A 12,500-nucleotide genomic window follows, 5' to 3' on the forward strand; every position below is an offset into this window, starting at 1 on the left:
CGGCTCTGCTGCCCTTGTACACAACGAGTTGGAAAAATGACGCTGAGATTCCTACGCTGAAAGATACCTAGATGAACCTTCGTCCTCCTGGGACGCATAAATTGACGCCCCGAACATCAAAGGAAGTGAACGGATGTCTCCCATTTAAGTAATGGTTGGAATATGGGGCTCACTCTAAGTCTACGTCACACGTTTGGCATTTCTAACAAAAAAACAAACAAACAAAAGGACGCAGGAATACAAATATGAGGCCTATTCACCAGAGAGGTCCTTCATCCGGTTGTGCATATTCATCATGGAAATGATCTCTATTCGTAAGAGCATCACTCATTAGAAAGCAAAGCCCAATTCTTCATATGGGGGGGATGGGGGTATCAGAAAGGGCACATATATTCTACAGAAATGCCAGAATGACTTAACCGGGTTACTCAATCTGACATGTCAAAGGGGCCATAAGAAAGCATACTTCACACACGACGCATCACAAACGAAATTTACATCAATTTCCTCACACTTCTGACTGACTCAACATACTCATAACAATGACAATTAATGTTTACCAGACAAGTCATGCTTATCTGATAACAAGAGGGACTTACTCTCTTGCTTATCAGCTGATAAGAACTGGGACTTACCCACCTGCTTGTCAGCTCATAAGGTACTGGGACTTACCCACCTGCTTGTCAGAGCATTCTTCATATCTTACAACATTAATGAAATTCTCTTATGAACTACATACAGTTTTTTTTTTTTTTTTGTATGGTGTTTTTACGTTGCATGGAACCAGTGGTTATTCAGCAATGGGACCAACGGCTTTATGTGACTTCCGAACCACGTCGAGAGTGAACTTCTATCATCAGAAATACACATCTCTCACCCCTCAATGGAATGGCAGAGAATCGAAGTCGTGGTCACTGAGGTAGCCCACCAACACCATACCGACCACGCCACTGAGGCGCTTAAATGACATACAGTTGAACGCATCGAATAACTTATCCTTTGTCATTGTAACATAAAGCGTGATAGGACTAAGAAAAATATTAGGCCCACCCCAAATAAAGAGCTAAATATGCACGACGCTAACGGGATGCATATTCCAGAACTATAACCGAGTATTGGACCTTCCCTGAGAAAGGGGTGGAATATCTTAAAAACTAATCATAAAATCATCCTGAAAATAATCTCAATATGTTTCCTACACCCAAATTTCTCCATTGGATACTTTTTTTAACCTAACCTAACCTAACCTAACCTAGGGGCATGGCAAAAAAACCGTACTGGTGCAATACTAGTATACATCTCGGGAATTTGCTGACGCTGAGATTAAGTTAGTTTAGGTTACGGAGGGAGAAGTTACGATGCTTCGATGTAAGTTACTCCGTAGTTTACAGACATCGCTATGCAACACATTATGCCAGGCTATCCCTCTCGTAAATATAGAGCGAGAATATCGTAAAGAAACAGAACGAACCACACCCCCCACAAGGAAAAACAAAGAAGAGAAAAGAAATGAGTTATTCTTGTAAGGTTGAAGCGTACGGATGGTTTTACTTTCAGTGAAAGAAATGACGATTATCATTTCCTTTCTTGAAAAAAAAAATCCTTTTGGTATGTTGAAAAGGATGAGCCTTGCCCTGAAAGACTGAAGAAGAAGAAGACGAAGAAGACGAAGAAGAAGAGGAAGAAGAAGAAGGAAAAACCTTTTCTCGACAAAAGCCGAGAGTCTGACGGAGATGAAAACGTTGGTTCTTGCACCGAGAAATTGAAGAGAGAGATTTTTAGTTGCTTGCTAAATCTGGAAGATCACAGGCATAGACGAGAAGAAAAAAAAATGACTTCACCCACGGTGGTCAGGATTGCTTCTTTTCTGTAAAAGAAAACTGTTGAGATCGCTATTTGTCTGTCCGTTCGTAATTTTCCTGTCCGCCCTCAGATCTTCAAAACTACAGATGCTGGAGGGCTGCAAGTTGGTATGTTGATCATCCACTCTCCAATCATGAAAAATACCAAATTGTAGCCCTCTAGCCTCAGTAGTTTTTATTTTTATTTTATGTAAATGGTCGTTTCGTAAGCCAGACTTGAAGAAGCGAATAGGAAGGAATCAGGTTTGTGTTTGGCCACGAAAGTGGCGAGACTTTGGCCTTTTCTTTAAAGTCTACGAGCGAGAAAAAATAAAAATTAAAAGAGGATTCAAAATCTCATATTGTTAATAACGCATACAGAATAATGTTGAAATTCCATCAATTCCATCGAATCACTGCACGCATACAGGAGCATGAATAACGCGAGAGAGAGAGAGAGAGAGAGAGAGAGAGAGAGAGAGAGAGAGAGAGATTCTCGCCTTTCAGACATACTTCAATTAACTCTGAGGAGGTCGAAAGGTCCGCTTTCAATTCTCGTTTATTTTTTATTTTTTTTATTTATTTTTTTTTGTAAGAGCTATTTGTATCACTTCACTTTCTTTCCCTATTTTCTCTCGCTCTTTTATTTATTTATTAAGTTTTTTGCTTTCGTAAAATTTTCCCTGACAAATCCTCTGTTTTACTGTCAATAGAAACAAGACAGCGTGATAAAAAAGGAGAGAACAGAATATAGAATTAAGGCCAAATGACAAGCGCTGGAACCTACGAGGTCATTCAAAGGTTCGAAAGGAGTAAGAGAAGCAGCTGAACTGTGAAAAAGGAACGGAGGTACAGTAAAAGCGAATCAAATGGAGTGCAACTAGGGGCCTAAGGAAGGGACGCTGCAAAGAACCCCAATTCATGCCTACAGTGCACCTCACACCATCTCTCTCCGGGAGACAGCGAGATAAGCCTAGAGCGCAAATGTCCCTCGGGGAAACATAAGAGTTACGAAATCCACTCGATTAAGAAACACCGAAGGAATCTCTGCACTGAAAGCTCCCTCCCTCCCTCCATCCCCTCCCTCTATCCTTTCTTCCCTCCCCTCCCTCCCATCCCCTCCCTCTATCCTTTCTTCCCTCCCCTCCCTCCCTCCAGGCATCCGCTGAGCGAAGAGATCGAGAACAGAGCAGAAATAATGGCGTATCCATTACGCGTCATTACAATTTCATAGATTCTGGAATTTTTTTCTCGACTGACTCCGGACAGAGGCTAAATCGCCCAGTCGTTAAGATCTCTCTCTCTCTCTCTCTCTCTCTCTCTCTCTCTCTCTCTCTCTCTCATTCGGTTCTTTATTTTCCTCTTTTTTTACGGATTCGAAATTTGTTTTTGTTTGTTTTCGATTCTACGCTTCTTCCGCCTCTATTATATCTGAGAGAGAGAGAGAGAGAGAGAGAGAGAGAGAGAGAGAGAGAGAGAGAGAGAATTTTCTACCTTTCACTCCATCACATCTGGAAAAGAGGCATAACATTCATAAATCCTTGTGCAGTCTTTTTTTTAAGGTCTAAATTTTGCCCCAGACAATTATTCACTCACCAGCCTAACTAGTTGCTCGTGTCAATCGAGTGTTGACGTGACGTCACGATGACAAGAGACACGTAGACAGACAGACAGACAGAAGGCGAAAGAGAATGACAAGTCTTGACGCTTCGTCTTGACACTTCGTCCTTGTTTTGCGAGAGCGAGAATTTTGATGAAGAAACTCCTCCTCCGACATAGCTTTCAATTTCCAGCCTCTTGCAATTGCAAACATTTTTTTTGTTCTGCGAGGCATTTGCAAGTCAATGAGAAGCACCATTCAAGCCTTGCACGAAGGCGCTTTCTCTCTTTACTCTCTTTCTTTCTCTCGGCTTTCTTCCAGAATTTGGCCGAGTGAGGATTCCGACTGAAAGTCCCATTGATCACCCTCGGTCATTTTTGTGTTTTGATCAGCTGTCCTGATAATTATTCGCCTGTTGTCTAATCTCATTAGTGACTCGTTCATCTCCTGATATTTGTCCTTATTCTTCTGTCATATGATATTCTGGGTCATTCAGCTATCATATGATTCCTGTCCTTGTTCTTCCGTCATCTTATAATCCCATCCTCCTTTTGTCATTATTCGACTGTCATCAGATATTCTAAGCTATTCTCTTCTCATCTTGTATTCTGGGCCATTCTACCTGATATTCTGAGTTATTCTACCATCTATCCTTATCTGTTCTTGTTCTTCTGTCATCTGATATTCTGGGTCATTCTACTGTCGTCTGATATTCTGGGTCACTCTTCTCTCATCTGATATTCTGGGTCATTCTGTTGTCATCTGATATGTTGGGTCATTCTACTGTCATCTGATATTCTGGGCCACTCTTCTCTCATCTGATATTCTGGGTCATTCTGCCGTCATCTGCTATTCCGGGCCACTCTTCTGTCATCTGATATTGTGAGTCATTCTTTAGACACCTGATATTCCCCCACCTTTTTGTTTCTTACTATTTGATCACATGACTCGTTTACTGTGCTATTTCATCGTCTGACAGTTCTACACCTTTATTATCTTAGAGTATCTTTCTTTCTTAGTTGATTTTATGTTACTTTTCCGCTGTTTCATAGTCTGAGCCATTCTTCTGACGTCTAAAATTCCGAGACAGTCTTCTGTTAACAGGCCAGTGTTCCCTCAGTCTGACCATTCTTTTGTCCACAAGAAGAATTCGAACTAAAACTCATCTAATTTAGTCTCCAGACGGGGAAAAGGGGGAGTTGGAGCTGTCGGACATCGCAATATAAAGAGATCCAGAAACTAAAAGAGATTCAGAAACTGTGAAGTGAAGTACCAAGGATCTAAAGGTGGAACTGGTACTAAGAAGCAATAGTTAAGAGAGGCTGGACAGCAAGACTGAAAAGAGGAAGCGTGAATGGAAGTAAAGCAAAAGGCTCTAAAGTGGCTAGGGGCCTGAGGGATGCTGTTAACACCTTTTAGTCGAGCCTGCAGTGCACCAGGCGACGGATCTTGTGGTCAGGTAACGGCCAGATATTTCTTTAGGGTCGATAGGTATATTTCTCATTAATATAATACGAAAACTGGTCACTTTCTATAAGGACTTATTCCTGTTTCTACCTACTTGGTTCATAAGCACATGTCCGTGATATTCTTGCGTCCATCAGTTATTCCTAGACCGACTCCCCCTCTCCCCCCTTTTTAACCACCCTCCCAAAACCCCCAAATAATAACTTTTCAAGCCAAGAGATCCGGAGAGCCATAATTTACTTAGGGAGCCTAGTTCTTCGACTCGCTTCTAAGGCTGCTGCTAAAGGGCTCGTATTTGTCTTGTTTATAACTTTGCGAAAGAGCTTTCTTGGGACCGAACGCCTCCCAAGACGCGCCCGTGCATAGGGAATGAGACGTAGGGGGAAAAATAATGAACTAGGGAGTTGGAAAGCGAAGGGAATCGTAACGCCGAAGGAAAAATATGATACAGAATATAGGAAGATAGAATTTTGGCCGAAGGGACTTACGATGAGGTCCTTTAAGGCAGAAAAGGACATTGAGACCACAAAAGGTTTCAAAGGTGTAACAGGAGGAAAGTCAGGTGGAAGAAAGCGAATATGTACGGAGGTACATGAAAAGAAAAGAAAAAAGGTTGCAACTAGAACCGTAGGGATGCAACAAGTGATGCCTACAGCACCCCAACGTGAGGGGTACTGACGGCACCAACCCCCCTACGAGTAGTAGAAAAAAAGAGAAAACTCTTGATATATAGAAGCAAGATGAAAGATAATAACACTGGACAGCAAGGTAAACCGTTTCAGAAAATGCAGGAGAAGAACAAGGTTCTAATGCACAGCGAGACTGAAGAAAGGAAGAGGGAAAGGAGGTAAAGTAAAAGGCTAAAACCTGGGTGCAGCTGGGGGGCCATAAGGATGACGCTGACTTCCTTTAGTAATGCCTACAGTGAACCACGGGAGGTGCACTGACGGCACTAACCCCCCTAAAGAGCACACACGATGAATCTGGGAGGGAATACCCAGAAGAGAACGAATGAATTAAAGCAGGAATACAGCGGGAAATGAAAACAACGCTAATATATATATATATATATATATATATATATAATATAATATATATGTGTGTGTGTGTGTGTGTGTGTGTGTGTATGTGTGTACGTATATATATATATATATATATATATATATATCTATATATATAGATATATATATATATATATATATACTATATATATTATAAATACATATTATATAATAAAATATAATATTATATATAGATATATATTATTATTATATATAATAAGATTTATATATATATTATATATATAATTATAAAATATTATATATAATATATATATATAATATATATAAGTACAAAAGGGAATTCGGTGGAAGCCTCTTTACGTCACCTCTCTGACGATATTGTCCTCACCTCTCTGATGTTATTGTCCTCAACTCTCTGATATTATAATTCTCACCTCTGATGTTGTTGCTATTGTCCTCATCCCACTAATAATTGTCCTCACCTCTGGAGTTGTTGCTACTGTGTTCACCTCTCTGATGCTGTTATCCTCACTTCTGATGTTGTTGCTATTGTCCCCACCTCTCTAATGATACTGTCCTCACCTCTCTGATACTGTTGTCCTCACCTCTGATGTTGTTGCTATTGTCCTCACCTCTCTGATACAGTTGTCCTAACCTCTGATGTTATCACCACTGTCCTCACTTCCCTAACGTTACCATCCTCACCCCTCTAACGCCATTGTCCTCGCCTCTCTGACATTACTGTTGTCCTCCCCTCTGGTAATGTTGTTGGTGTTGCGCTCACCTCTCTGATGTTGTTGTTGGCCAGGTCGAGGGACTGGAGCGTCATGCCAAGGGCTGACAGGGAAGACCTCTCGACGGTGCTGACGTTGCTCCGGATGATGTTGAGGTGCTTCACCTGCAGCCCCAGGAAGAGGTAGTCGGGCACGCGGGGCATCTTGCAGTTGCGGAACTTCATCCAGTAGATGGTGAAGGGCTTTCTCTTCAGGATGTCCAGGGCGCTGCGCACATGCTTGTCGTCTGCATGATCGCAAACTATGTCCAGACCTGCGGGTGGTGCGTGTTATACTGCCTTGAACCTTCGTTCTGACATCATTGGAAGAGAGACAGACAGACAGACAGACAGACAGACAGACAGAGAGAAGGAAGGGCGACGGAAGAGGGGGAATTGGGGTTGGCAAGTTACTTCGGGGTTGGGGTAATGTGCTGCTGCGGGGGGGGGGGGGGGGGCAAGTACTTTTCTGGACATCTATCAATTGGTGGAGAATTTGTTGGTGAAGAAGTTTAACATGGGGAACCAAAAGGACTTGCTACTTATATTTTTAAAAATGGGGAGGGAGGGAGGGAGGGAGGGGAGGGAGGGAGGGAGGGAGGGAAGGGGGCAAAGTAGTGCCCCATTTAAGCATTTAGTCTGGGCTTTCACTGAAGGGGTTTTTTTGTTGCAGGGACTGGAAAACCACACTAGACTAAAATTAAGACTTATTCATTAGTCATTAGGCGATGAAGATGAATATTCAACACCAGCGAGTATGAATGACTATGAAAAAAAGAACACCTGAAAATAAATTTTTAAAAAACCTGAAAATTGTCATGCATAAAATAATGAAGCGACGATACATGAACCCAACTAAAAAAAAAAACTAGAAAAAACAAATGAAAATAAATTTATTTTAAAAACAAGCTCAGGCGTAGAGATGTTACATAAAGTAAAAATATTAAAAATTATTCATATCATTTCTAATAGTAACGAAAAAAGCAAAATCGCAAGAAAAAAAAAGTTCGTAGTATAAAGCTAGAGAGAGCAGAGAGAGAGAGAGAGGAGAGAGAGAGACGAGAGAGAGAGAGAGAGAGAGAGAGAGAGAGAGAGAGAGACTTTAAAGACTATAGAGAATCATTCACTGAAGACACATGGAAAAAATTCTAATTCAAAAGGAATGACAGAAAAGACAAGAAAACCAAATTTATGTCTGTGTGCTTATGTAAATGTGTCATGTATATATTTATGTATATTTAGCGATAGATCGTCAATATAGTATATATATATATATATATATATATATATATATATATATACATATATATATAATATATAATTATATATATATATATATATATATATATTATATATATATACATATATATATATAGGTGTGTGTGTGTGTGTGTATGTGTCCTATCTTTGTGATTAGAATTAGAAAATAAAGTTGGACAGACTGACTCATTTAACCAAGGAATAATGAAGCAACGAAAAAATAACTAGCCAGGTTTAGGCAAAATGATGATGATAATGATACTGATGATGATGACGATGGTGATGATGATGAAGACACAGTCATGACTCACAAAGTTCATCATTAAATCTACTCGTGACCAAAAAGGTAATATAAGTGAGAATCAGGCTAATAACACACTACAGGTACATTATATATAACTGCTCATCATGAAAGCATTAAAAAATGCGGACATAAAATGAAACTGCTCCACTTTTTGGAAATGAGAATCAGGGGGGAACACACACACAGAAAATGTCGGAAAAAAGCCCTAAAAAATATATATGAGTGGGGGGGGGAGGGCTGGGGTGGGGTGGAGAGGCTAATGGGTGAACAGGTGTAAAAATCGGTGCTATACAGAATCGTATCTTAACTGAAAAAAGGCAACAATCAATCAATCAGTCAAATCTAAGTGCAATATATGAAAAAAAAAAACAGGTTGGTGCAAATAGTACTGTGGAGGGCCTCTTCAGTAAATGGCTTTTCTTTCTTTCTTTCTTTCTGACTACTCAAGTTCTGCGTTGGCATTCTATCTTTCAGATTCATCATCATCATCACTTGTGTCCTTATATAAGTGAGGAAGGAAGCAAGACAAGTCATATATATGCTTCATTTTGACTGGTTTTGAAAGGCAGCAACAGCAGCAGCAGCAGCAGCAGCAGCAGCAGCAGCAGCAGCAGTAATAGCAGCCTCATGAGTGATAGCAGCACGGATCTTAAATTACACAGATTACATCTAAATCCTGAAGAAACTACTTAAAAAAAATTTGCCATTTTGTTTTTTTTATATCAAATTTTCTGACATCATATGATTATCATCTGCTGAACAAAATCTTTTACTGAGGATGCCGTATAGATAAATCACCGTGTACTGACCAGCAACAGTATTGTCTCTCAGTTTGTGCTGGGGGATCATGCATAAAAAGGAACGGAAAACAAAACAAGGAAATCATATCAAAACGAAACCAGTAGAACAACTGAATACATATAGATGAAAAATCTCAATTTAACAGAGAAATGACCTGACGTTTTGGCTAAGTCGTCGAATGGGAGGTCAAACATGTTTCTGAAGGGCAAAAAGAATGCAATTCTTAGTGACCAAAGGAGTAGATATCAAAAGTGAATCGACCACTTACCCAATATGCACACAATATCAAAGTAGAAAACACACACAGGTACTTCCGAGTGAGTACACGTGACGAGCAGGAGGCTTTCCAGCCTCTGAGTGAAAAGACTTCATACAACATGTGTCATTTAATATAAGACATATAACTAAGAGGCTACGATTGGTTTAACAAAATCAGCGAGAGTTTCAGCTCACCGCCTCGTGCCAGTCACTTATACTCACGTCCACTACCCACAGCTGTTTCAGTGCTTGCTTGCTTGCTTGGCAGCCTCGCCTGCTCTGGTCAATGAATCTGATTGGGTGTTCCAGGGGTCTATTCATCTATTCGTGGTAACTTACTGTTCCATAAATAATTCAACTGGAAAATTGAATACTGGAAGCAACGCTTTTTAATGGGTAAAGAGGGATATGTTGGTAATGATCTTGTGGAACAGTTCTCTACCGTCCTCCTTTTTGACTGAAGTACGCAAATCACTTCGACACCAAAATCCGCTGCTGTCAGTCAAACCCTAGGAGTTCCACGTTGGCCGAGTGCATTTCGCGCTCGACTACCAATCCGGTGGTCCGAAGTTCGATTCTCGGCTCGGCCAACGTGGAACCAGAGGAATTTATTTCTGGTGATAGAAATTCATTTCTCGATACAATGTGGTTCGGACCCCACAATAAGCTATAGGTAACCAATTGGTTCCTAGCCACGTCAAAATATCTAATCCTTCGGGCCAACCCTAGGAGAGCTGTTCATCAGCTCAGTGGTCTGGTAAAACTAAGATATACTTAAGTCAAACCCGAGCAAAGTGAGCGAGTCACCACCATGAATGATAACTGCACAAAAATTCTTTTTCACATTCGTCCCTTCAGTTCTGTGGAAGCTAAATCTTGCGGTGAAGGCAACCAACTGCCTTGCTCGCCTTCCTTACTATGTAGTACATTATCGTCCTTTCAAATGTTCCAATTTATGGTTCGTCGCTGCACCAGCACCGCCTGTGTGATTTGTATTCTGAATTGGAACCGGAATTTAGAGTTCAGGCCAAAGGCCGAGTGCTGGGACTATGAAGTCATTCGGCGTTGAAGGGCAAACTGACAGTAAAAAGGTTCGAAAGGTTTAACAAACCTGGAGGTTGTACTACGAAACAATCGTTAGGAGAGGCTTAAGGAAAAGTCAGATAGAAGAAAGAAGGTGAACGGAGATGCAGTAAAAGGAACGAAGAGGTTGGAGGTGGCGACGTTGCGACGAACCTCAAGTAATGCCTACAGTGCACCGCGTGAGGTGCACTAACGGCACTAGTCCCCTACGGGATATGTCCTGGAAAAACTTTCCGGCTCCGTAGCCCGGCTCTTGATTTAGCCTCCATCTACAGAATCTGCATATTTATATCCCTTTTCAAAGGAGCCGCTGTATAGAAAAAAAACTTCGGAGGGCGGGGAAAGTTTGGAGACGAGGTCTTGGGCCTCAGAGACGCCCTGATTAATCTTTCACGACCACCGACGACCCGGGCTAAAAGAGCTTCCAATTCCTCTCTCTCCAGGATGAAGAATAGAACCAGAATCTAATCTTCTAGGAAATCCATTCATAAAAAACTTTTTTTTTTACTACGTGATAGCCGATAGGAATATTGGTGATTGGTGAGGAATCCATAGTTTATATTATATATATATATATATATATATATATATATATATATATATATATATATATATATATATATATATAATAAAAGGAGCCCATAAAATCAGCAAAATATAGAGAGAAAAGTACTATATTTCAGAGACTGCTGTCTACCTCTTCAGGTAGGTAAATGAGAAAAGTTTACAGAAAGGGTGGTATTGATACTAAGAGGTCCATCCACAGGCAAGCCAATTTGGTCACCCTTCTTAAGCGTTGATTGAATTAAAATCTTGTCGATCATATCTGAATCCCATGCTCCTTTTGAGATGTTCATTACCTGCCTCTCTTTTATTAAGACCGATTCCATCATTGTACTCTTGTACTGGCAGTTACTGCTATAAATTATTTGTGACAAATTCCAGTTTATTCTAAGGTTATGTTCATTTATATGGTTGAAAATAGCTGAGTTCTGTTGTCCATACCTAACTGACCATTTGTGTTGTATTAATCTCTGGGGAAGTGATTTACCTGTAAATCTGATGTAAGATTGGTCACAGTCCTGGCATGGGATTTGATAAACGCCAGTGTCCTTGGGGGATCTTTTGTTGGACGTTAATCAGGGATTTGGCTAAGGTGTTTGGGTAAGTAAATGCAAAAGGGTTAGATTTTCCGAGGGTCTGAGTCACCTTCTTAATCGTGTTCTGGTGTGGAATTTTTATTTTATTGTTGGTTGTATCTCTGGTCTTGTCTTTAGAGGGTCGATAGAAAATTACGTTTGCTTTGTGAATTACTTTCTCAATTATATGGTCAGGATACTTTAAAGACGAAAGTTGCTTACGAATTAGTTCAAATTCTTTTTCCAGGAAATCTGGGGAACAAATTCGTAAGGCTCTTAAGAACAGGTTGCTGGCTACAACTATCTTGATAGTAATGTCGTGATAGCTAAAGTAGTGAATGTATGAGAGTGAGAACGTTTGTTTTCTGTATATGGTAAATTTGTATTCTGTAGTGTCTCTGATTATTAAAACATCAAGAAAAGGAATTTTGTTGTCTGTTTCCCATTCGACTTTAAATTTGATGCTGGGCACTAATGCGTTTAATTTTGAAAGGAATTCATTAAAATTATCCCACCTATTATCCCAAAATGTTAGAATATCATCTACTTATCTCATCCACAGTATGCTTTTGGGTTTTATTGCATTTATTACTGTAGTTTCAAAGTATTCCATGTACAGATTGGCTAAAACAGGACTTAAAGGACTACCTATACTACACCCGAATTTTTGCTTGTAGAGTGATTCCCCGAGTGAAAATACATAATTCAACTAACTTTATTATTTTGTCAAGCGCCAATGGGAAATGATCTGAATAGGGGGATAATTTTTCCCTCAAAAACTGAAGAACGTCCTGTACTGGTACTTTTGTGAATAGGGAATCTACGTCAAGGCTTAAAAGTTTTATGTTGTGAAGTGGAATATGTGCTTCTCTGAATTTGTGACAAGAATCTTCCGAATGTTTAATGACTGGGATAAAAAGTGCCTAATAAAGGGGAAAGGAGGCCGGCTAACC

General features: G+C 40.2%; 1 protein-coding gene across 8 annotated transcripts in view; it reads right to left on the reverse strand.

The window, feature by feature from the left end:
• The window catches only part of LOC135213739 (leucine-rich repeats and immunoglobulin-like domains protein 3), a 335,032-nt gene that overhangs the window by 30,202 nt on the left and 292,330 nt on the right, over positions 1 to 12,500 (reverse strand). For all 8 annotated transcript variants that reach the window (XM_064247861.1, XM_064247862.1, XM_064247864.1 and 5 more), the window contains one exon: positions 6,715 to 6,977. In XM_064247861.1, the coding sequence (XP_064103931.1) occupies positions 6,715 to 6,977 (263 nt within the window). The remainder of the gene's footprint in view (positions 1 to 6,714; positions 6,978 to 12,500) is intronic.

The sequence above is a fragment of the Macrobrachium nipponense genome, chromosome 43 (assembly GCF_015104395.2).
Source record: "Macrobrachium nipponense isolate FS-2020 chromosome 43, ASM1510439v2, whole genome shotgun sequence".
Classification (NCBI taxonomy): domain Eukaryota; kingdom Metazoa; phylum Arthropoda; class Malacostraca; order Decapoda; family Palaemonidae; genus Macrobrachium; species Macrobrachium nipponense.